The following is a 25,123-nucleotide window of genomic DNA, read 5'->3' as shown; positions in this document are numbered from 1 at the left end:
TATGAGCACCTCCGGAAGACTGAGCTGGCGGATTGGATCTTGAAATTGACGAAGTCACCACAGGCGCCTCGCTGTCGACGGGAACGTCGCCTCCCACTGAATGAATATTCCGCCTTTTATGAGACACACAGATGTCAAACCTGGGGTTTGAACTCTGGTGGGCTGGGGATACAACCATCCTCCTAACCACCCAACCTCAGGTTGGTTCTCGACTACCTTCGCCTTCGTTGAACCACCGTCCAACCGACGGCATCATTAGCAGCAATGGTGAAGGTGGAAGGCTCTAGAACTGGGAAATGGTGTTGAAACGGAGAGAGGACGTCGTCCGGCGACGGAGAAGAGACCATAGAACGTACCTTTCTTGGAGACGCAAAAACCGTTGGTTCGTGACTCGTCTTGCCTCACGTCGATCAACATTGCGCGAACTAGGTCGGCCTGGAACACCCTCACGAAATCGATCACAACTCACCAACGGGCCCAGTAGCGCCGTTTTTCAGCTCGCCTAGCCAAGACTGACGTCGACTCAACGAGGTCTCGGTTAGCAACCGGCGAAGGGGAGCGGCAGAGGTACTTGAAGGCGCTCGCAGACACGGTGCTCTCTTCCTCCTCCTCCGAACTTGATGCGGAATCATCATCAGCTAGAGCCTAGAACTTACCGAGGTGATGAAGCTCCGACGACACCGATGGTGTTGAAGAACCGCCGGCGGCCCGAGGAGCCATCTCCAACGTTCCAGACGACGTCGGAGAAGCCACGGTGGCCGGATCGCGGGGACGGCCCATCGATCGCCTGGGCCGTCGCCAGACGACGTAACAGTCATGTTTCCTCCACTCCCACCCGGATAATCGTCTTATACCTGGAATCCATCACATTTAGCCAATTGCCAAAAACGGGGAGGGTACAGGGTAGAACCTATCTGAATGGTTGATCATATAGATCTAGCAACCCGACAATTGAAGAAAAAGTGTTTTATTGTATCATCTTCGTGACAGAACACACATTTCTTACAATAGTAAAAATCACCTCTATGAAGATAACCTTTGTTTTCAGAGGTATCTTTATCTTCTAGATGGATTTGTAATTTAGAACCGGTTGAGTAGGAATGCAAAAAAGCTTTGTACATAGATTCTACCGAAATACACTATTCTTGATAAGACTCCATCGTAATTCATCTGTCCCCGGAGCCAAATGTATTGAATCTAACCGCATAAGCAGTTCGTTCCAAGAAGCTAGTCTACATAAAGGAAGATGAAAAGACAGGACCCGCAACACCGGCAAATAGCTGCAGGTAAACCATATATATTAATAATGAAAAACATATAAACGATGCAAATGACACACTTTTATTGGCAAATAAAGGAAATCTTTAAAAGGGATGATTTAAACAGACAGTAAATTTGAACTCTAACACAAAAACAGCCTGCAAAGTTTACAATACTACAGTAGAGTATCTGGTGCTGAAAACAATCTTCGCCGAGGCGCACGCCCTGCTTCTCAGTTCCCTGGCCACTGTCTCTTGCTCATCTCTGTCCCTTGGAAACAAGCCTCCTGTCCGGGGAGGCGGCGGGACAACTGCATCACAGTTCTCGCATGATGCTTCGCCATCTGTCAGTAGAACAGTTTCCAAGTGTGGGGCATGATCCATAATGGCTCTTACAAATAACATATGTGACTCCAGTAGGGGCCTAAATCCAGCAAATCGGAGTTCTTTCAACCGCCGGTTATTACAGACTGTGAACCCAGACGCTTTCCAAGAAGGTTTCTCCCTCTGAGCACCATAATATCTTACTCTCCTTTCCCCTTCTTGGCATTGATGTTCGTATATCTGTATTCAAGCAACATAAACTAATTATGTAGCTGCTTATACTATACTATTACCAAGTGAGTATTCTACATGTTATCATGAGTTAATATCAACAACATTGCTGAAAGAGGAAGCCATGCGTCTACTTCATGGTTGTTTCTCTTACATTTGGGTTAAAATGGATTTACACCATGAAAGGGTTATGTATGTTCCAACTAAATTCAAAAAGAGGAAGAGTAAAGGTACCTCAACATCGAATATCTCAACAGATGTAGCAGCTTCAAGGAGATTTATTGTCCATAACAGGTCAAATTCAACATAGATGCCATGGATACACAGTTTCCTTAGCATGTTAAATGCAGTGCAGAGTTGCTTTCCTTCTGGTTGAATCCAAAGCTGATGCATAGACATAAAATAAGGAAAATACCAGAAGCATAAGGATTTGCACATATAGAGGAAGTGCACATTTGCTAACTAATGGGAAGTTTCTGGCATGGTCCTAATCCTAAATCATCTTGTGGTACCTTAAATTTTTCCTAATGAAACTATAATCATATCCACAGCTATGTGCTCCAAACTGAAACATAGTTCGGTGCACGGAAAAACAAGTATCAAATTACCTTTTCTCCTTGGAAGTTTAAGGTTAGGGTATGCAAGTTCGTGGCACCACATAGAACCTGGCTTAAACTAAAGTCTCTGTGATCCATAGTTGCAGGACATAGGAGCAACAATTCCTTAAGAGATGAGACAGAACCAAAACGCAAGGGGGGCTCATGATACAACCAATTCTTGAAATGGAGCCTCTCAAGTTTAGGAAGGCATAGCACCTCAAGTCTTTTCATCCAGGTTACACGGAATTCGAGAATTCTGATATTCGAATTCGGCGCATTTATCTGCCATATCGACCATTTCCCGGCATCACAATTGTCCAGACTAAGATGCTGCAGTTGCTTGCAGCAGTCAAATAAAAGGTGACTTATATCCCACTCGGCAAAGCGCACATTTTGTAGATGGAGCCTTGCAAGGCAACCAATCATACTAGGATATTCACTGAAAAACCCCTCCACATCCTGCGCTTGTTGTAGCTTATCCTTGTTTTTACAGTATTCCTTCTTGTCAAGAATGGCAAGGTCCAGTTCCTTTACCATCCCATTGTCAATGGCGTCACTAACTAGCAGGCCAATGCCATACTTGTAGTTGTAGTTGCCGGTCACGTATAACTTAAGAGATAGTCTCGCGGCGGTGTCGTATGTGACGTGGGGTTGAGCCAAGAAACTCTTAGTGGCTTTTGTGAGGGACGCCATTGCTTGATCCATCTGTTGTGCAAGCTCAACCTGGTCATCTGGGCAGAGAAAATCCGTAACGTGAAGGTTGAGCTCAGGAAGCAACCAAGGCAAGTTTCTCCACTGCTTTGACAGAGTGCTTGTCCTTGCTGCCGTAGCAAGGTCGACTCTCCCTAAGATGTGCAGTAAAACATCATCAGTGAGCATGGTGAGCCTATCTTTCTCCTCTGCTTTCTGCAACGAGAAAAAAAGATAATTGAGCTATGCGGATAGAAAATCACAATAAAAAAATAAAAAAGAGAAGCCAGGAGGACTTACATGGGCGAGAACATTATTTGGCTCAGTGGATGAACCTGGGAATCCTGCCAACAACACAGTGTGCATCTTTATTTTGACTCAATGCCTGGAGTTGAAGACCCCTAAGGGCTCGTTTGAAAGACCTGCATTTGGCCCGATACAGGTGTAAGTTACAGACCTGTACATAAATTAGGCTTTGCTTGTAAAAGGCTCTTTGGATGGGCGGATTTGGCCTACATCAAATCCAACGTTTCACCAATTAGGGGATTTACACTGCTTTATTAGACACTCTTATCTTATTGCACTGCCTCTCGTAGAAAGAAGACAAAAAAATGATGTAAAATGGGTTATCTCCAACAATTAATTGCATGCTCCTAAAATATGGCAGGATTAAACAAACTAGAAGTGTGTAAATACGATGAGACATACATCCATCGGAGGGGCTGCACGTTCAAAGGGAAAATTTCAGATCAGGTCAGGAAGACACCCTTACGAGATCTTGTTACAAGTAAGAAGTTGTGGAGTACAAAGTTTCCAAAGGGGGCCTACCTCAAAAAAAAAAAAAAAAGTTTCCAAAGGGGGCCTGAATGGATCCTAAACCTGGGGCGGATCTAGATGGTAAGTACAACTATTACTAATCACACTGGATGTCTAAAAGCTCGTACCTTTGGCGAAAACAGGGACACGGTGCGGGAGCGGCAGTGGCGGCAACGCCCGCGAGATGGCCCGGCGTCTTCGGCAGCTCGCGAGCCAGAGGTGGCAGACGAAAACAGGGACACGTTGCGAGCCAGAGGTCTCAGGCGTCGGCGGCGAGAGCAGCTGCGGTTTGGAGTTCAGTTTTTTTTTTTCAGACAGAGCTGCGGCATGTCAAAGAATTGAACCTCTACGAAAACGACTCGGTAAGAAAAAGGAGAACTCGACACGGTCTCGGTTGTCCCTTTGGGTGAGGCCAGGCTGTCGTCGATCCTGCCCCTTTTTTTTTTGGAAAAGAGGAATCCTTCTTGAAATAGCCTTTCATTCAGTAATTTTAATATAGCAATGATATGGTACAACTGCTAGAGCATCAATACAATCGCGTTCAAGAGAAAATAAAAAAAAAGATAAGATAAAGAAAGCTAAAAAGGTCGGATCGACGAAAACGAAGGTGTTCGTAGCCGCTGCGTCCTCCGGAGTATTCCCACCACACTCCTAGTACTCTGAAACGTCGCGTACCAAGCAATACCTTCAAGAAGCACAACATTTTGTAGCTTGCATGATTAGCACAGCTAGGCCTCGGCGAGCAGTTTTCGGTCTAATTAGATGCTATCCCTGGCTTCGCATTGTGGCCTGTATGATTTTTAAAGTAGTTGCAGGCCAGACTCACTAGGAACGGCCAAATCATCCGTTTTCGCGAAACTACCCTCGACACGACGAAAATCGGCAACGTGGTGTCCTCGCTGAGCCAGTGAGAGAGATGGCATGAGCTTGGCAGCAACGATTAAATTGCGGCGTGACAAATTTGGTCACCACCCCCTCCCCACGAAATGTCGCCCTTATATGTGCGACCACCATTTCCCCCTCTTCGAGCTCCCCCATCGTTCAAAATCAGTGGAGATGGCGGGAGCTTCCTCACCGACTAGGTCCTCCATCTTGGTGACGGCATGTCGGCTCCTCCGTTGATCACGGGTTTGGTGTGTCCTGCCGGATTCTCCCTCTTCCCCGACCTCGGTGCTAAATGTTATTCCTCTAACTATAAGGAACCTCTAGTCCTTGATGTTGTAGCTTAGATATGTAAGATTGTGGTAGATGTGTGTAGCTCGTTAGTGGAGGTTGTTTGTAAGTGTACAATTCTTAGAATTGTTCTTGGTTGCCTATAGGAGATCATGCATGTTAGCTCCCCGAAGATCATGCTTGTTAGCTCCCAGATCTGCTTGCTCCATCGGTCAAGAATATTGACATGTCATGGATGCAGTCTCCCACTATTTTGCATGATCCAGGTATGTATGCACGCAAACATGTAATGGTTTGGGAAGGTTATCTGCCAGAGTTCATTCTAAACGTACCGGATGGTTGAGCCCATGAAGAATGGGGAAAGTTGTATCCACGGCTTAAGAGAGCCACATGAAGAAGGTTCTGAATGATGTTCACAACCTTAGTATGAGTGGTCATACACTACATTTATTTTTGGTTAATACACTTAGATGCGTGTGTTTTTTCTGAAAAAATTGAGTGGTCATACATCGAAGAGAGACTTTGTATGAGAAAGTTATACTTGTTTCAATAAACACTGTGTAAAATCGATTACAAACCCGAAACATAGACTATTTACATAGACTCATATTCTAAATTCAATGTAAATATCATAGCTTTTACAGAGAGATTTGGCATTGTCTGGACCTTAGTACACATAATATAAGCTCGAGTTACTTATCCTTCATACTCGTAGAATTGGAGACTTTACAGATTTCTAAATATTTAAAAGGCACGTCATAGTTTCTCCGACCATATTATCACCCCCATTAAGATAACACTGATTTTACCCGTGGCGGCATCAACAATCGAAAGGAATTTTCCAGCAACAAAGATAATCAAGACTGAGTTGCGCATCAAGCAATAATCAAACATCTTGATTGTTTGAATTACATTAGATTTTTAAAAAAACTTAAAGATTTGCCATTGAGTTGGCATTATTTGTATGTTTTTAGGTTTTACTTATAATTAAATGTGTTTTATTTTTATAGTATTACGTGATTGTGTTTTAACAACATATTCCCTCCATTCCTTAGATTAGAGCGTAAAAGTTTCAGCATGTTTATTAAGGAGAGCCATGCACCTTAATATTTGACCGGTGGCCTCTGTTGGGCATGTACAATGGTAGGGAAGCCACGACTTCTCTTGTCAGTCCACATAATCTAGAGAAGACAGTGCGTGTAAGTGGTACAATGCATTATCTCTTATTGTCATTGCTAATAATAAATGGTAATTAATTAATTTCATGCAACTAACTAAATGCAGAACCAAGCAGTTCAACAAAAAAGATTAGACATATCACATGTTGACACGAGTGGCGCCAGGGCGCACACGGCGTGTTCTGGGGAAAGTCCAGCGACGTGCCCTGCTTTGACGGTGTGTTGCAGGGCGAATCGAGCGGCTCGTCCTCCATCGGCGGTGTGTTCGATAGCCAGTCCAGTGGCTGCGGTTGCCTTGGGCTATCTAGACCTGGCCGTGGTACTTTGCCCGGTCTCCCCCTACCTCGCTCGTGCTGTCTCCTCCTCCCCCTCTTCCTCGATTGTGTCCTCTCTCTCTCGTACATGTTCCTGTTGATATTGCTAGATCGGCTAGCCTAGATCTTAATCGGTAGTAACCATATCTCTGTAACGAATTGTATTCATGTACTGTGAGAGGGAGGGAGAGATACCAAGACTGCTGTGATGTTTACCTTATTGCTGCGAGAAGAACGAACCCGTCGACCTTGACGTGGTGACGGCGGCGGATCGGTGAGGGAGTGGTGGCGGCGGAGCTTCCCGTCGGCACTGTGCTGAACCTAGATCGGTAGGTGTGTTGGTGGGGCGAGTGGCACTCCGGTCAACCTCGTGATCTGTGCCACCGCCCCCACCACTGTATTTATAGCACAGGCGACAGGGGCCCACCAACCAGATGTGGTTGGGCGCCCCCGATCAGGGCGCGGACGAGGTCAAGGGTCCGAGTTCGAGCCGTTGGGCTCGGACGCGAGGAGATCATCCTAACATTCTCCCCCTTGATCTCAACTTTTCTTTTAACTTTATACTTTCATTTTATTCGTTTCATTTTGGATCAGTACATAGGGCATGTTTCTTCGTCACAGCTCTATTGCCGATAGAATCGGACAGCCACAATGCACTTCTCTGTTCTGAAACAAATTCTTTTACTTTTGGGCCTCTTATGATCCAGGATAGGTAAGACTTTCCCTTAAACCCATGCCGGCTACGTGCTCCTTGAACACGCTGGGTGGTAAGCCTTTCGTTAGTGGATCCGCAAGCATATCTTTTGTCCTTATATGCTCGAGACTTATAGTTTGATCCTAGACCTTGTGTTTCACAACATAATACTTAACCTCAATTGGTTTCGTAGCTGTACTCGACTTGTTGTTGTGAGCATAAAATACTGCAGGCTCATTGTCGCAGTACATCTTTAGTGGTTTGTCAATACAATCTACCACTTTCAAGTCGGGTATAAATTTCTTTAACCATAATGCCTGCCCCGTGGCTTCATAACATGCTATAAATTCTGCATACATCGTGGATGATGCAACTATGGTCTGTTTGGAGCTTCTCCACGAAATAGCTCCCCCTGCGAGGGTGAATACCTATCCAGATGTGGATTTTCTATCATCTTTATATGCAACTATGGTCTGTTTGGAGCTTCTCCACGAAATAGCTCCCCCTGCGAGGGTGAATACCTATCCAGATGTGGATTTTCTATCATCTTTATCCCCCGCAAAATCTGCATCTGAATACCCTTTTATTTCTAGGGAATCAGATCTTCTGTATGTTAGCATGTAATTATTTGTGCCTTTCACATAACGCAATGCCTTCTTTACCATTTTCCAGTGTTCAAAACCTGGATTTTCTTGATATCTACCGAGTACTCCGGTGATAAATGCTAAGTCAGGGCGAGTGCACACTTGTGCATACTGTAGGCTTCCAATAGCCGAAGCATATGGAACCGCTTTCATTTGATCGAGCTCGTATTGATTTTGGGGACTTTGATGTTTCCCAAAACTGTCGCCCTTGACTATAGGGGCAGGTGTGGCACTGCACTTATGCATATTATACTTACTTAGAATCTTTTCTAAATAAGCCTTTTGCGATAGTCCTAATACTCCATTGTTTCTATCTCGGTGAATTTATATGCCCAAAACATATGACACTTCACCAAGATCTTTCATATCAAAATTTGAGGACAAGAACTTCTTTGTCTCTTGCAGTAGACTAACATCACTGCTGGCAAGCAGAATATCATCCACATACAAGATTAGGAAAATATATTTCCCACTTTTAAACTTTGCATAAACGCAATTATCCTCAATATTTTCTTTAAATCCAAATCTCTTAATTGTCTCATTGAACTTTAGATACCACTGTCTGGAGGCTTGCTTTAATCCATAAATGGATTTCTTTAGGTGGCATCTCATTTCTTCCTTGCCTTCCATGATAAAACCCTTGGGTTGTTTCATGTAGACATTTTCTTCTAAATCCCCGTTTAGAAATGTTGTCTTTACATCCAATTGATGCAACTTTAAATCAAAATGTGCAACTAGTGCCATGATGATTCTGAAGGAATCCTTACATGAGACCGGAGAAAATGTCTCATTTTAATCTATCCCTTCTCTCTGTGTAAATCCTTTTGCCTCTAGAGGTGGTTGTTGTTGCTCCCTTTCATGCTCAACATATGGTTCATTCAGCTCCTGACGGACAGGTTCCGAATTTTCACTCATCGTTGTCATGGGTGGAGTTACAACATGCGCTTGCACCACAATCGCAGGGATCGTCGATACAGGTGCACATGGTAGCGCAAAAAATGGCTCCTGAGTCATCGGATTAGGTGCATGCACCCTCTTCTCCTCAAGATAAATTTTCCGAGCTACCATGCTCCCCCTCATCATTTCGTCCTCTAAGAAGACAACATGTCTCGTTTCCACAAACTTTGTGTATTTCTTTGGACAGTAGAAACGATAACCTTTTGACTTTTCAGGATAGCCAATAAAATGGCAGCTGACTGTTTTGGTATCTAACTTTGCGATATTTGGATTGAATACTTTAGCCTCAGCAGGGCTCCCCCACACTTTCACGTGGTTTAGAGAAGGCACTCTCCCTGTCCATAGCTCATACGGCGTTTTGGGCACCGATTTGCTTGGTACTCTGTTTAGAATGTGAATAGCGGGTTTTAACGCCTCAATCCACAATCCCAATGGTAGGGTGGAATAGCTCATCATACTGCGCACCATATCCATAAGGGTACGGTTGCGCCTTTCAGCTACCCCATTCTGCTGAGGTTCGCCCGGCATCGAGTACTGGGCGACTATTCCAGTCTCCTGTAGGAACCTTGCAAAAGGTCCAGGGACTTGGCCATATGGAGTATGTCGACCGTGGTACTCCCCTCCACGATCAGACCTGACTATCTTTATTCTTTTATCAGCTTTGAATATTTTGAATTTATCCAACGCTTCTCACATGAAATGATCCACATATCTCGGTGTGAATTATTTCTAGTGTTGATGTGCATCGATTTGCACCCTTTTTCTATTTGCTTTACAAATTTTTCTTTAACGCAATCGATGCACTGTTCTATGTCTGAGAATTCTAATGGAGGAAGAATATCATTTTAACGAGTCTTTCTATTCTCCCCCTCGAAATATGGCCTAAGCGACAGTGCCATAATTTCGATGATTCATCAGTTCTTTTTCTTTTCTTTTGTTCTTTATCCGACGCGGACAACATTCTTTCACTCACATTACACACAGACAACACCCACATAAGCATTATTACAACATATGACACACTTGCCATGTCCTTCATGTCCATGTGTACTTTTCTGTCACCAGTTGCTTCAGCAGCTGGGTTGCACATATCTTTGAAGAACCAGTGAACTAGCTCTTTATTCTTTCAATATACTTCCTTACGGAAGCATACTCTGCAATTGAGCTCACAATAGCGTTCTCAATTGTATTCTTTATAAATGGCACTTAGCCACCTTTTATACTGCCATGCAGCATCATCATCCTTGTCATTTCTGACTGGATCTTTTGGTCTGACCGGCTGTGGGAACCCAGTCCACCTCAGCACAAATCGACCTTCTTTTCTCCATTCAGTGTAGTTGTCACCTTTGAGGGTTGGAACATCCTTGATGCAACTTATCATGTAGTACCCTCCTTTAAACCACAATGAAATGAGATCATAACAACAATTGCATGCAATAATCCAACGTTGGTCAAAATTAGAACATACAACTGTTTGTGCAATTATAACTATGTCACCGTTGGGCAGAAATAGAGATAAATGCACTTCTTATTGCAACAGATCATGATCATGTCATTAATAACGTTGGTTAAAAAATAACAGAACCATAATTGTCACGATAATCTCTTTAATCATCTCTTTAACATTTTAACTGTCACTTTTGCAAATATTATTGCAACAAAACATGATCATGCCATCAATAACGTTGGTCATAAAATGACATATCATAATTGTTTCAACAATCACTTTTAAGCAACTTTTTAAATTTTAATCATCACTTTTGCATTTTTTAAATTGAAAATGCACCTTAACTATTTGCAGCGGAAACTTTGAAGTCAAACTTTAAACTTTAAACTTTTCAGAAGCATCTATGTTACCTTTTAATTTCCAAAAAACAAATATCTCGTTGGTTCAATTTGCTCAGGAAAAAAAACTTGACAAAAATGCTTCTTTTACTATATGCAGCGGAAACTGTGGATTAAACTTTTAACTTTTAAACTTTCAGAGGCATTTCCTTTACTTTTAAATTTCTGAAAAAATATTTCGTTGGTCCTATTTATTCAGAAAAAACTAGACAAAATTTTGGCCAAAAAAGACCCAAAACTGCCTAAAAACGCCTCTGTAATTAAGAAAACTGTATAAAACTGCTATACTGCACAGCGCGGCCCGCGGCCCATGCGGCCCATCACGCGGTGCCCACGCTGTGCGGCTAGCATCGCCCACGCGCTGAGCAGCGCCCAGCAACGGCGCGCCCACGCTGGGCCTGTCAACGCGGCCTGCGAACGGCCCGCCCGCGGCCTGGCGCCGCAGCCCACGCGGCGCGCCCACGGCGCCGACGTGGCCCGGCCACGGAGCCCACGCGGCGGCCTGCCAGCGCCCGCCCGCTGCCTGGACGCGGCGCCGACGCGGCCTGCCAGGAGACGCGGTTAGGGTTTCAATCCCAGCCGCCCATCTCGATCCGACGGCCGTCCTCTCGTTTCGGGAGAACAAAACTCCCACCGGACCGGCCCCCTCTGAAAAACCCTAACCATTTGCCCCCTCTCCACTTTCTTTCACTGCCCGTGGCGGCTGCTCTGTGAGGCCGAGATGGCCGTGGCGGCGCGCCGCCGGCGGCCTGCCGAGCAGCACCACGGCGGCCTCCGACTCTCCTTCCTTCCTCACCAGATCCCGTCATGGTTCTCTCGCCCGTGGCGGCTGGGGTTGGCCGTTCGCCCGCGCCAGCAGCAGCTGGCCGGGGACAAGTCCCCTGCCCTTTCTTTTCTCTCTACTTCCACCACCATAACCTCAAACGGCCAACGGCGGAGAGAAGGCACGGCGGCTCCCCCCTGTACCTCTTGGCGGCGGCGCGTGCACCCGAGGGTGGGCGCGTTGCCGTCAAGCGGCGCAGAGGCGGCGCTTTTCTTTGCCGGCAGCAGCCGGTGTCTTTCGGCGGTGGCGGCGCGCAGCCCCACTGCCCCTTTTGGTAAGATGTTCTTTGCCCCATCTCGCACAGCCGCCGCAGCAGCACGTGGAGGTGAGGTGGTTCTTCTTCGAGGTGCCTCGGCTTGCCGATGCGCACCTGGATCGAGAGGAACGGCGCGGCCCTGCGGCGGCGCATACTTTGCCGGCGAGCCCGAGGGCGTCGGCCGGTTGGCTGATCTAAGGTTTGCTGTTTCGATCTACCCGAAAAACATCTAGAACTAGGAAGCTATGATACCAATGTTGATATTGCTAGATCGGCTAGCCTAGATCTTAATCGGTAGTAACCATATCTCTGTAACGAATTGTATTCATGTACTGTGAGAGGGAGGGAGAGATACCAAGACTGCTGTGATGTTTACCTTATTGCTGCGAGAAGAACGAACCCGTCGACCTTGACGTGGTGACGGCGGCGGATCGGTGAGGGAGTGGTGGCGGCGGAGCTTCCCGTCGGCACTGTGCTGAACCTAGATCGGTAGGTGTGTTGGTGGGGCGAGTGGCACTCCGGTCAACCTCGTGATCTGTGCCACCGCCCCCACCACTGTATTTATAGCACAGGCGACAGGGGCCCACCAACCAGATGTGGTTGGGCGCCCCCGATCAGGGCGCGGACGAGGTCAAGGGTCCGAGTTCGAGCCGTTGGGCTCGGACGCGAGGAGATCATCCTAACAGTTCCTGCATATGGTAATCTGGACCTTTTTGTCCGGCGCCACAAGAAGACCTCCACGCTCGCCCTGCACATCATTGTTGTCGCTGCCGCCGGCAGAACCATGCAGGCCCACGTGCTCGTCTAGCACCACCGGGAGGCCTGAGGCCTCCACCATCGGCAAGCCTGGGAAGGCCGGCGCCCACGCCAGTCAGGCCGCCGCGGTCGTCCGGAAGCATGCATGCCAACGCCGCTGCGCGCCCAGCAGCATGGGAATGTTGGTGCGGCCGTCCAGAAGCACACGAAGGGCCATGCACGCCTAGCAAGGAAAGGTCGCCGCAGATTCTAAACTGATGGATTTGTTAATTCAAAGTTGGTCTTCGAGCCTTCAGTTTAACTTATATCTATATTTCTTTCTAAATATCGAGATGATCAATGAGCGGACCCATGGAACAGCAAAGTATACAAAGTGAAGTCCTTAGCTAATTGATTCAAACATCATAGATGTAGATTTCCCAGGCGATCAAGTACGCGTAATCCCTCTCAGGTAGGCAGGGCAAGCGCCGCCGAGTTTGAGCAGAAACCAACGCTCTCCGCTCCGGTGCCGTTGGCAGCTGGTTGTAGAGCACCTTTGTCTAGCAACCTGCACACACATCTCTGTCTGGGTGTGCACATGTGAAGTAATGCATGATTGATACAAGTGACAATCTTGAGCACGATCTAAGCATATATATGTGCCGATCTTGAGCACAATGAGCTCCACGAGCGCCATAGCTATAAAAAGACCAGTCATCTAGCATCTCTTGTGTAACATTAAATGATCCGTTGCGAACTCAGATCTAGGCATGTACCCCCAAAGTTCATTCATAAAAATAAAAATCTAATGGCATAAACATAAATATGCTGATTGGTCTTCAGTTTCGACATAGTACTGACGAGTAAAAAACTCTTCATCATCAGCTAGTACTGAACTTATTTGCACCGTTAGAACATGTAACCAAAAGGGGTCTTGTTACGTGTTTCATCGAAGTCCTGGCTCTCGATCATGGCGCGCCAGCTCCGGCAAACAAGTTTGAGCCTGGCAAGGGTGTATCTCGACAGTTCTCGTAGCACTAACGACATGGCAAAGATGATGTCCTCATGCGGCTGTCCGGGGTTGGCAATGCTTTCCTCGTACACTGTGGCGTGCTCTAAGACCATTCTTCTGTTGTTAGAGAATAAGCCAGGGTGGTCTAGGACGTTCTCCACATCGCCCGTCATGTGTGTGTACTTGCACATCTGAAAGCTAGGTCTACGGCTTCTCGTCCATCTGACGTGTGGTTGTATGAGGAGAATGCGATGACCGTTGTCAACCAAGGCGAGTGGGATGATTCCTTCCCCGTTGCGCATGAACTTAGCAGCCTCGGGCGGCAACGTCGTCAGGTCAATTCGACTATGTAGATCCCACGTGCATGCTTCATGTCCGCGAAATAGCCAGACATGCATGTTTCGAGTTGACCAGTTGTTGTCTAGTTCATTCGTGAAGAGGCATAGGCCGCGTCCACCGAGCTCCGTCAAATGGTGCTTGATAGGACTACTTCTCTGTGGGCCGAGGGGGAGCGGCACGGTCCCAAACGACTCGCTTCTGAGAGAGAAGGAGAGGATGAACATCTCTTCCGACGGGGAGTCGAGCCTGCGCTTGGCCAACCAGTGCACGTGCCCTTGCGTAAATACACTCGTTTTGTTTTGGATCACCCAACCTCCAGGTTTCTCCTTTACACCGCTGTTTGATGGCCTCCAGAGACCGCCCTCGGAGTTGACCACATAGACCTCACATCCAGCAGATTCGGGAAGCTTCTTGGCAGAACCGCGGTAGTAGATGCGTACAACCTTGTGTTTCCTGGTGAGCGCATCGTATCCGATCCCTAAGCTCGCATACTTATGGTAAGCCTCTTTGACATGTCGGCAGCCCGTGGCTCGGCCTTCGGGGAGGGCAGCCATTTGGCGCGTGGATGGGTTGAACACGTAGTACGTCCCTGCGCGCGTGGCTTCGAGGACGACGAGGCCACGGCACTGCTGCGTGGCGAGGCGCGGCACTAGCTTGTCCATGTCGTTCCTGAGCTCACAGTCGCGCGGCGGACAGCGGTGGCCAAGCGAGAGAGGGCGGGGGACCTCCATGAGCATGGCGCCGGCCGGGTGGTCCGGCGACCACCCGTGCATCTCCTGTCGTGCGCCGTAGCCAGGTCGCGAGTCCTGCAGGACGAGGATCCTGGGCCCGCCGGCGCCGTGGAGATTGGCGAGACGGTGGTGGCGGTCGACGAAGTCATCCGAGGAGAGCGTGGCGGCCCAGGCGTGGGAGAGGCATTGGCACCTGAGCACCGTCTTGGCCGGCAGTCGTGCCAAGATGTCCTCGATGACATCGTCGGGGAGCACCGGGCATCGCTCTGCCATGGCGTCAGCTGCTAGAACCAACGCACGCACGTCACAACGAATATAAATCGATCAGGCGCGCGATCAATCAGGCTAAACGATGCGCTTAGAAGGCGATCTTATTTTGTGTTGATAAGTTGATCTTGTTGAAAGACCGAGAGCATGTCTAGTAGAGCCCCTAAACCCCTAAATCTGTAAAAATAACCGCTTTTTTACAGTTTTTGACGAAAAAATCGCAAAGACTAGAGCCCCTAAAACTGTAAAACTGTAAAAAATTTCCCAGGTCCGACCTGGGAATCTATTCTTGGCCTGTACAAAACCGGGTTGGAGAGGGGTTGACCCTCTAAACTGCATATCCATTTCGTTTCGGGCGGGAGGGAAATTTCCCAATCCCACCCACCCGCCACCGCCGCCCGTCGCCCCGCCCCCGCCCCCGCGCACCGGCCGCCGCCGCCATGGACGCCTCCCCGCCCCGCCCCGCGCCCCGCCTCCCGCCCCGCCCGTGCCGCCGTGGCAGCGCCGCCGACGGCCCCTCGGCCCGCCGCCCGCCCCGCCGCCCGTCGCTCCCGTCCCCACCCCCGCACCGGCCGCCCACCCGCACGTCGCCGCCGTGGTCGCTGCGACCCACGTCGGCGCGAAGCGGCGGCGTGCGGGGCATCACCTCGTGCCGGCCGTCGCCCCCGCACCGGCCGTCGCTCCCGCCCCGCCCCCGCACCGGCCGCACCACCCGCACCTCCCCGGGCACGGGCGAAGGTGTCCTCCGGTGGTCCTCGTGCTGCCAAGGCCAAGGCGGCTTCCTCCCCGGCGCCGAGGAAGGCCGTGGCCAAGAGGAGGGCCCCGGCGAAGCTGCCGGTGGCCGCCGCCGTGCCGCCCGCCCCGGCCGCCCGGAGGTGTTCGATGAAATGGCCACCCCGGCCGCCGCCGTGCCGCCCGCCCCGGCCGCCGTCGTGCCGCCCGCCCCGGCCGCCGTGCCGCCCGCCCCGGCCGCCGTGTCCTTCATGGACATGCTCAATGAGGTGGAGGTGGACATCAACGCTCCACCGCTTGATCCCTATAGGGATGATGATTTGGAGGGAGGAGAGGATGCGGAGGGAGGAGATGAGGAGGAGGAGGATGATGATGATGAAGACATCACAGAGATACAAGAGGAGGCGTTCACCGCCGTTGCTCGCCCCCCCGTCCGCTCGTCGAACTACACCGACGCGGAAGATATACTCTTGGTTCGAGCTTGGGCGTCGGTGGGGTTGGATGCGGGCACCGGTACCGACCAAACCGGTAAACGGTATTGGCAGCGCATCGAGGACGCCTACCTTAAGATGAAGCCGAAGAGGAGTGGGTTCGCCTCTCGCTCATTCCGGTCGCTTCAAGGCCGGTGGGACTTGATGAAGCCGGCATGTGCGCGTTGGAGTGCCGCCATGGACCAAGTGATGGATGCGCCGCCGAGTGGCACCGTGGAGAGTGACTATGTAAGTTTGCAAACCTCACATCGTATGGTTTCTCTCATGTGTGTTGTATGGTTTCTCTCATGTGTGTTGTATGGTTTCTCTCATGTGTGTTGTGTGTGTTGCTTGGTTTGTAGGAGAAGATTGCCGGCTTGAGGTACAAGGAGATGGCCGGCTCCAAGGGCAAAGAATTCCCATTCAAGCATGTTTGGTCAATTCTTCAAACATATGACAAGTGGAAGTTGAGAGATGATGAAACCGCACCGAAGAAGTCCGCAATGCTTGACATGGATGATCCGGATGTTGAGGAGAGGAACTTGAACAAGCCCGAGGGAACCAAGAAGGCCAAGCTTAGGGTGAAGATGGAAGGAGAGGCGGCTAGCCTAAGGGAGAAGATGGATCATATGATGAAGGCAAGAGAGGCTTTGGCAACCAAGACGTTGGAGACAAAGCTTCTCATCACCGAGCAAAAGAAGGTGGTCAAGCTTGCACACATTGAAGCAAAGCGTGAGGAGGCAGCCCGCAAAAAAGACATGGATGAAGAGCAATTGCAATGGTGGAAGGAGTACAAGGAGGACATCGCCGAGAGGAAGAGGATGTTCCGAGGGTCCTCCTCTACCTTTGTAGTTGACACTACCATGAGCGATGGCGGTGTCGACAACTCGCATGATGGTGGGGTTTGATGGTGGTGGAGTGGCCTAGCATATGGCACCGACGTGTAATTTTTTGGTGATGGTGCCAATGAGATGGGCAAGATGATGATTATGTGATGTAAAAACTACTAAACCATGCATCCATGATTATTACTTTTGTAGTATGTTTGATGATTCATTGTGTTTTTGTGTCATATTGTGATGAATATGTGACAGGTTTAGAGGTTGGGGTTGAGGCAAAGAATAGAACCCCTAAACCCTCAAACCCCTAAAACGGAATATTCTGTTACACGGGTTGGGTTTAGGGGTTCTATTCTTTGCCCCTGTTTTTCAACCTGTAAATGTGTCCAAAACTTGCAAATCTCGGCCTGTAAATCCTAGAAAACTTTTACAGTTTTAAGGGTTCTACTAGACATGCTCTCACGCGATATGTATATACAGCTCGGAGTTTGACTCCTGTCGTTTCTATAAAAAAAAAAGTTTGACTCCTGATCAATCCGTATTGTAAACATGTTTGCCTTCCGTGAAAAAGAAAACATGTTTGCCTTCCGTTCCGTGACGGATTACCGGGTTGTGCTCGGTATGGGATTCAAGGGACTTTTTTTTCCGACTAAAACTGTTTTTGCTAATTAGTTTGATTCATTAATTGTGTGTGACTGTGTTTTTCTAATGGAGTAAAAAAAACTTTGGCTCATCAATTAATTAAGAAGAGAGCGTGTTCAGTTTGTAGGAAACATACAACAACATGGTCAAGCCTACACTAACCCAAGCCCAACAAACACTAGTGGAAAACAGGGCTTCCGTGGGAGCCTTTTGTCGCGGGCGCGCCTGCACCCGCGACAAATGGCCTGGCCACGTCGCCCCGAAACCATGTGGAGCGCGCAGAGGCTTTTGTCGCGGCCTTTTGTCGCGGGCCGTATTACGACCCGCGACAAAAGGGGTAGGAGCGACGTGGCCACCCCTTTTGTCGCGGGTCGTAATACGGCCCGCGACAAAATGTCCCCCCTATATATATAGAAGCAGCCAGCCACCCCCCACCTTATTTTTTCCTTGGTGGTGAAGGTGGAGGTGTATGCTAGCTCATTTTTTCTACATATGCACAAGAGGTGTTTGATGGAATGCTTGTGAGAGGGATGCCACTTGGTTTTATTTGATAAGATTTCTCCTCTTTTTGATCCTAAAAGGTTAGCAACTATTTTCTCGACTATATATATATGCATAGTCCGTACAATACTAATTTTAGCAAGGTGATTGCATCTGATACATATATAATTGTACTTATGATGCAGATGAGTCATCCATGGATGTACGGTAACCGATGTGATCCCGCTTTCAGAGAGGGCGTGAATTCTTTCCTGCTTGTGGCCGAGGCCAACAAGTCGAAGCAAGGTTTTATGAGCTGTCCATGTCTAAAATGTAAGAACGAGAAGGATTACTCTTGCTCAAGAGATATTAAGAGCCACCTGCTTCGGTTTGGGTTCATGTCCAGCTATAATGTTTGGACCAAGCACGGAGAAGAAGGGGTTATGATGGAAGACGGCGATGAGGAAGAAGATAATGATGAGAAGTACCGATCTATGTTCTCTGAATGCTTTGATACCGCAATGGACGACAATGAAGAAGAAGGAGGTGAAGAACAGGCATCAGATGATCCTGTTGATGATGATCTTCGTCGGGCCATTTACTGATGCAAGAAGAGGCGTGACACGGATAAGGAGAGGTTGCGGTTCGACAAGATGTTAGAGGACCACCACAAATTGTTGTCCCCCGGTTGTGAAGTGGGGCATAGAAAGCTGGGTAGCAGAGGGGAATGGCTGAAAGGGAAGGCAGAGGTGGGTGGGGGTGACTCGGGATTTGAGAAATTGATGATAATATTAAAGAAGCTGTTTCCAAGAAATAATGAATTGCCCGTCAGTACATATGAAGCAAAGAAGCTTGTCTACCCTCTAGGATTAGATGTGCAGAAGATACATGCATGCATTAATGACTGTATCCTCTACCGCGGTGAGAAGTACGAGAATTTGAATAAATGCCCGATATGTGGTGCATTGCGATATAAGATCAGAAAAGATGACCCTGGTGATGTTGAGGGCGAGCCACCCAGGAAGAGGGTTCCTGCGAAGGTGATGTGGTATGCTCCAATAATACCACGGTTGAAACGTTTGTTCAGAAACAAAAGAGCATGCCAAGTTGTTGCGATGGCACATGGAAGAACGTAAGAAAGACGCGATGTTGAGGCACCCCGCTGATGGTCGGCAGTGGAGAAACATCGGGAGAGAGTTTCCGGATTTTGCAGGTGAGGCAAGGAACTTATACTTTGGTCTAAGTACAGATGGCATGAATCCTTTTGGGGAGCAGAGCTGCAGTCACAGCACCTGGCCCGTGACTCTATGTATCTACAACCTTCCTCCTTGGTTGTGCATGAAGCGGAAGTTCATTATGATGCCAGTGCTTATCCAAGGCCCAAAGCAACCGGGCAACGACATTGATGTGTACCTAAGGCCATTAGTCGATGAACTTTTGGAGTTGTGGGCCAAACCAGGTGTACGTGTGTGGGATGAGCACACGGAGCAAGAATTTGACCTACGAGCGTTGCTATTCGTAACCATCAATGATTGGCCTGCTCTCAGTAACATTTCAGGACAGACGAACAAAGGATACAATGCATGCACACACTGTTTAGATGAGACTGAAAGTAAATATTTGGGAAAAAGCAGAAAAGTTGTGTACCCGTTCAATCGTCGTTTCCTTCCGCGCAAGCATCCCTTAAGGAAAAAAGGCAAGCATTTCGATGGCGAGGCAGACCGCCGTCCGAAGCCTGTCCCCCGTAGTGGTGCTGATATATTTGACATGGTCAAGGATTTAAATGTTATCTTTGGAAAGGGTCCAGGCAGTCGACCTGTTCCGAAAGACGATGACGGACACGCGCCCATGTGGAAGAAGAAATCTATTTTCTGGGAGCTAGAATATTGGAAAGTCCTGGAAGTCCGCTCTGCAATCGACGTGATGCACCTGACCAAGAATCTTTGTGTGAATATTCTAGGTTTTACGGCGTGTATGGAAAGACAAAAGATACAACAGAAGCACGGGAGGACCAGGAACTTCATAAAGGACGAAACGGCAATCATCCAGGCAGTTTGTAGGGCCTGCCAGCTATGCTCTTACCAAACAAGAGAAGGAGATCTTTTTTGAAGCCCTATTCAGTATCAAGGTTCCGTCTGGTTTCTCGTCGAATATAAAGGGGATAGTAAATATGAAGGAGAAAAAATTCCAGAACCTGAAGTCCCATGACTGTCACGTGCTTATGACACAATTGCTTCCGATTGCATTGAGGGGACTTCTACCAGAAAATGTTCGACTAGCCATTGTGAAGATATGTGCATTCCTGAACGCAATTTCTCAGAAGGTAATGGATCCAGAAACTTTGTCAGGATTACAGGAAGATGTGGTCCAATGTCTTGTCAGCTTCGAGTTGTTGTTCCCACCATCCTTCTTCAATATTATGACGCACCTCCTCGTTCACCTAGTTGAAGAGATTAGAATTCTCGGTCCTGTATTTCTACACAATATGTTCCCCTTCGAGAGGTTCATGGGAGTCTTAAAGAAATATGTTCATAACCGAGCTAGGCCGGAAGGAAGTATCTCAAAGGGCTACGGAATTGAGGAGGTCATTGAGTTTTGTGTTGACTTTCTTCCTGACCTTAAGCCGATTGGTGTTCCTGAATCTCGGTATGAGGGGAGGCTGACTGGAAAAGGCACACTAGGAAGGAAAGCAACGGTGTGGAGGGACAAGATTTCTTTCAATCAAGCACACTACACAGTTCTATACAATTCCAGCTTGGTGGCTCCGTACATCGAGAAACATAAGAATGTTTTACGAGAAATAAACCCGGGCCAGCCCGAGTCCTTGATTACACGTCAACACATGAATACCTTCGGCAGTTGGTTGCAAAGACATCTCATTAATGACCCATCTGCGGTGGAGCAGCTGTACTTGTTGGCCAGGTTACCATCTTCAAACATATGTACATTCCAAGGGTACGAGATAAATGGGAATACATTTTACACGATCGACCAAGATAAAAAGAGCACCAACCAAAATAGCGGTGTCCGCTTCGATGCAACAGACGAGAATGGGCAGACCACCACATATTATGGATACATAGAGGAGATATGGGAACTTGACTATGGTCCCACTTTTAAGGTCCCTTTGTTTCGGTGCAAATGGGTGAAGCTCAGCGCTATACATATTGACGATAAGTACGGTATGATAACAGTGGATCCCAACAATCTTGCGTACCTGGATGAGCCTTTTGTCCTAGCCAGCGAGGTGGCTCAAGTTTTCTACGTGAAGGACATGTCTAGCAAATCAAGAAAAAGAAATCAACAAAAGAATACATCAACCGAGGAGCCAAAGCGCCACATAGTTCTTTCGGGGAAAAGAAACATCGTGGGAGTGGATGACAAGACAGACATGTCAGAACATTATAATAAGTTTAAAGAAATTCCGCCCTTCACGGTGAAAATTGACCCAAGCATCTTGCTAAATGATGAAGATTCTCCATGGCTACGGCGTAGAAGATCACAACACTAGATGGCGATGTAATAATGTATTCTTCATATATAGTTCCCAAGACAATCTCTACATTTATGTAATAATGAGAACCCTTTCCCCAACACTGTTAGAGGAGACGGAGTCTTTCACGGGCTTGCATGGAAATTTTTCCGAGGAGCAGCTTCCGAAGATGCCGTAGGGCGTGTGCACCAACGACATCTTCGAGAAGCTGCGCCACGGGAGATTTCCCAACCCTTTCCTTCATCCATGGGAATGAAACTGTGCTTGGCTTGTTGATCTGCTTGGCAAGGCGTATCGATGCTCCTTTTATAGGCACGGCACCGCTTCTACTTTGTCTTATTCCTTCGACAGGCCGTCGTGCGCTACATGCTTTATCTCATCGAGCAGTGCGTCCACCCACGCGTCCTTATCCTACCGACACCTTTAGTCGCGGTTGCAGCCACCAACCGTGACAAAAGGTTACCGACACATCCTTATCCTGCCGACAGCTTTAGTCGCGGTTGCAGCCACCAACCGTGACAAAAGGTTACCGACACATCCTTATTATCCTGCCGACAGCTTTAGTCGCGGTTGCAGCCACCAACCGTGACAAAAGGCCCTCCTAGATAAGCCTCCCCCAGTCTTTTGTCGCGGTTGCAGCCACCAACCGTGACAAAAGGTTACCGACACATACTTATTATCCTGCCGACAGCTTTAGTCGCGGTTGCAGCCACCAACCGTGACAAAAGGCCCTCCTAGATAAGCCTCCCCCAGTCTTTTGTCGCGGTTTGAGCCTCCACCCGGGATGAAAGTTTCGCGCGCCACTTCGTTCCCGCCTATTTTCTTCCCGCATTCCCGCCATTTTTCCACTATATATATGTAGGCTTGGACTCATATCTGCAAACCTCATCACTCTCTCCCATGGCTTCCATCGTATGTCTAACACCCCGGGAGGCGGAGGCGCTTTGCGCCTCGAACTACCCCTGCCCGCCCGGCTACCGCGTCCCGACCGGCTGGTTGCTGAGCGTCGGAGGCGTACCGGTCCCTCCTATCCCTCTTGGTGTGCCACGCGAGATGGCCATCACGAACCACTACTATTTCGAGCTCACGCCTGAGCAGCGGAGGAATCCCCAGTGGCATCCCGACTACAGCCCGACTTGGGACAGCTTCTTCATCAATCGGCGTGAGAGGGCGGTTGCCAGGTACGAGGAGGACGGCCCGCCTCCTTCGAACTTCAACGAGGCCGGCCGTCGGATGTGGTGGCGCGGCCGGACTCTCCAGAGCGTCCTGGCCTATCGTGGCCCCCGCCTGCGCTACCCTCAATCCCAGCCCACGCGTGCTCACCCGCCGAGGTTGGACAACCGCGACCCCGATGCTAGCGACGATGACGTCGGCGACTATGATGACTACAGTGGCGAGTATTATAGGGCTAGGCACGACTATGATTGAATGGCTCCAACATTCGAATCTGGCCATGTATCTTAATTTTCAGTTGAGCTCTGTACTTTAATTTCAGTTCAGTCGTAATAAATTTCGTGTCAACCACTTTATTGAACAAACAACCGTCAACGACTTTATAAACTAAATTTAAACTAATAGAACCGACAACGACTTTATTGAAATTACAATAAAATAGATAAATTACTAGTCTAGTCTCAGTCGTCGTCGGAGGTTGTCTCCGTCCAAATGTCATCCCACCGAGGGTCGTCTTCGGTCCAAGTTGTATTCGGGTTCTCGAGCTCGAAGTTGGCGACTGCCCGACGGTGGCGCCTGTTGGACCTGTGTTGTGCCCTAAGGATAGCGAAGAACGCGTCGGTGTTCTCGATGTCGTTGGGGAACTGCGCCCTCCACTGGCGCATCAACGGCTCGTCGTGCTCGGCGATGGCGATCCTGCGCTGCACCTGGCGGTGCCGTCGACGGTCCTCGTCGTCAACGAGGCACGGCGGTGGCGCGAGGAACTCTGCCTCCTCTAGCGATTCAACATCCGGGAAGTTCATGTCGCGCCGTGGCCGCCGAAAACGCCACGCCGCCGCGTCGTAAGCGCGCGCCGCCAGCTCCGGCGTGTTGTACGTGCCGAGGGTGAGGCGGAAGCCACCGGCGCGTATCTCGGCGTTGAACCTACCGCTCGGACGCACTCGAACGCCACGGAAACCGGACGCCCCTCGACGACGTGGAGGCATCCCGGAGATGAATGAGCTGAGGAGGCGGTGGCGACGTGTGGTTGCACCCGCAGTCGTCGCTATATATAGCGCACGCGGGGCATGGCACGTGTAAGCCACGGCTACACACGTCGCACGCCGGCGTCGACGGGTGAGGCACGTGGAAGCGGTGGCCACACGTCGCACGACGGCGTCGGCGGGTGAGGCACGTGGAAGCGGTGGCCACACGTCGCACGACGGCGTCGACGGGACGCGACACGTGGCACGGGGACGCGACACGTGTGGCACGGCGGCGGTGCACAGGGGTGAAACATACCCGACTATCAACGTTTCATATGACGCGAGATGCAAAAAGGTATATGGATGTCATATTCATGTTCATTACCTTTTTCTGATCAATATTCATATATAAAACATTTGTATTTGAGTTACCATTCAAAAGTTATTGAAATAATAGTTTTTTTTAATTTAAAATACAAAAAATAAAGGGTGAAGAGGCCTCTAGTTGGGCTGATCCGTGGCACAGCCCATCCAACGGCTCTAGGCCGTTGGATTCAAACGGCCAGAGCCGTTGGATGGGCTGGGCCGCGGATCAGCCCCCAAGGCCGTTTGTCGCGGGGGGGGGCTTGCCCCGCGACAAAAGACCCCCCTTGTGTCGCGGGTGGGGGCTTGACCCGCGACAAAAGAGGTCTTTTGTCGCGGGTCAAGCCCCCACCCGCGACAAAAGGGGGGTAGGTATAAGAGGGGCCGTCGCGGGCGGAGCCGCCACCCGCGACTCCTGGAGGCCAACACTTAGACGAATTTGCGCCGCCAGGCTGCCCAAATTCGCCGCCGCCGCCGTCCCGTTCCTCGTCCTCCGACGCGCCGCCTCGACCTCCTCTGCCGCGCCGCCGCGCTCCTCCTCTGTTGTGCGCCGCCTCGACCTCCGACGCCGCCGCGCCGCTCGACCTCCTCCTCTGCCGCGCCGCCGGCCTGCGTCGACCTCCTCCGGCGCCGCCGCGCCGCTCGACTCCTCCTCCTCTGGCGCCCCGCTCTCGCGTCGACCTCTCAGGTAGTCCTCCCGCGCTGCCGCGCACACGCCGCCGCCGCCTTGCACGTTCTTCGCCATTTTTTTTAATTTTTTAGTTTTTAGTTAATTTGTTTTATGTAATTTTAGTTAATTTTAGTAGTTAGTAGTTAGTTTGTAGTTAGTTAGTTAGTTAGTTAGTATAGTTTTAGTTTAGTTAGTATGTAATTAGTTTAGTTAGTATGTAATTAGTTAGTATGTAATTAGTTAGTATGTAATTAGTTAGTTTAGTTAGTATGTAATTAGTTAGTTTAGTTAGTTTAGTATGTAATGTAATTAGTTAGTTTAGTTAGTATGTAATTAGTTAGTATGTAATTGATTAGTTTTAGGTTGAAAAATGTTTAGTTTAGAAAAATGTTTAGTATATGTATTTACG

The 25,123-nt window shown here is 48.9% G+C and overlaps 3 protein-coding genes across 3 annotated transcripts; 1 reads left to right on the top strand and 2 right to left on the bottom strand.

The window, feature by feature from the left end:
* Positions 1-1,374: 1,374 nt before the first annotated feature.
* On the bottom strand, positions 1,375-4,112 carry LOC127325861 (F-box/LRR-repeat protein At4g14103). Its single transcript, XM_051352693.1, has 5 exons — positions 4,048-4,112; positions 3,404-3,525; positions 2,423-3,319; positions 2,049-2,198; positions 1,375-1,823 (listed from the first exon to the last, which is right to left on the bottom strand). Exons 2-5 carry the CDS (start codon positions 3,467-3,469, stop codon positions 1,428-1,430), a joined length of 1,509 nt encoding a protein of 502 aa, XP_051208653.1. The 5' UTR covers positions 3,470-3,525; positions 4,048-4,112; the 3' UTR covers positions 1,375-1,427.
* A 9,335-nt stretch (positions 4,113-13,447) lies between these two features.
* LOC139833945 (putative F-box protein At3g23260) lies at positions 13,448-14,893 on the bottom strand. The gene has a single exon (XM_071824321.1). The coding sequence runs from the start codon at positions 14,891-14,893 to the stop codon at positions 13,448-13,450; it is 1,446 nt and encodes a 481-aa protein (XP_071680422.1).
* A 434-nt stretch (positions 14,894-15,327) lies between these two features.
* On the top strand, positions 15,328-16,997 carry LOC127325857 (uncharacterized). The gene is made up of 2 exons (XM_051352688.2): positions 15,328-16,338; positions 16,452-16,997. The coding sequence occupies exons 1-2, from the start codon at positions 15,328-15,330 to the stop codon at positions 16,995-16,997; spliced, it is 1,557 nt and encodes a 518-aa protein (XP_051208648.2).
* The last annotated feature ends 8,126 nt before the right edge of the window (positions 16,998-25,123 follow it).

Source organism: Lolium perenne, chromosome 7 (assembly GCF_019359855.2).
Source record: "Lolium perenne isolate Kyuss_39 chromosome 7, Kyuss_2.0, whole genome shotgun sequence".
NCBI classification, from domain to species: Eukaryota; Viridiplantae; Streptophyta; class Magnoliopsida; order Poales; family Poaceae; genus Lolium; species Lolium perenne.
Note: the sequence above shows the minus strand (reverse complement) of the source record. Positions and strands in the feature narration are given on the sequence as shown.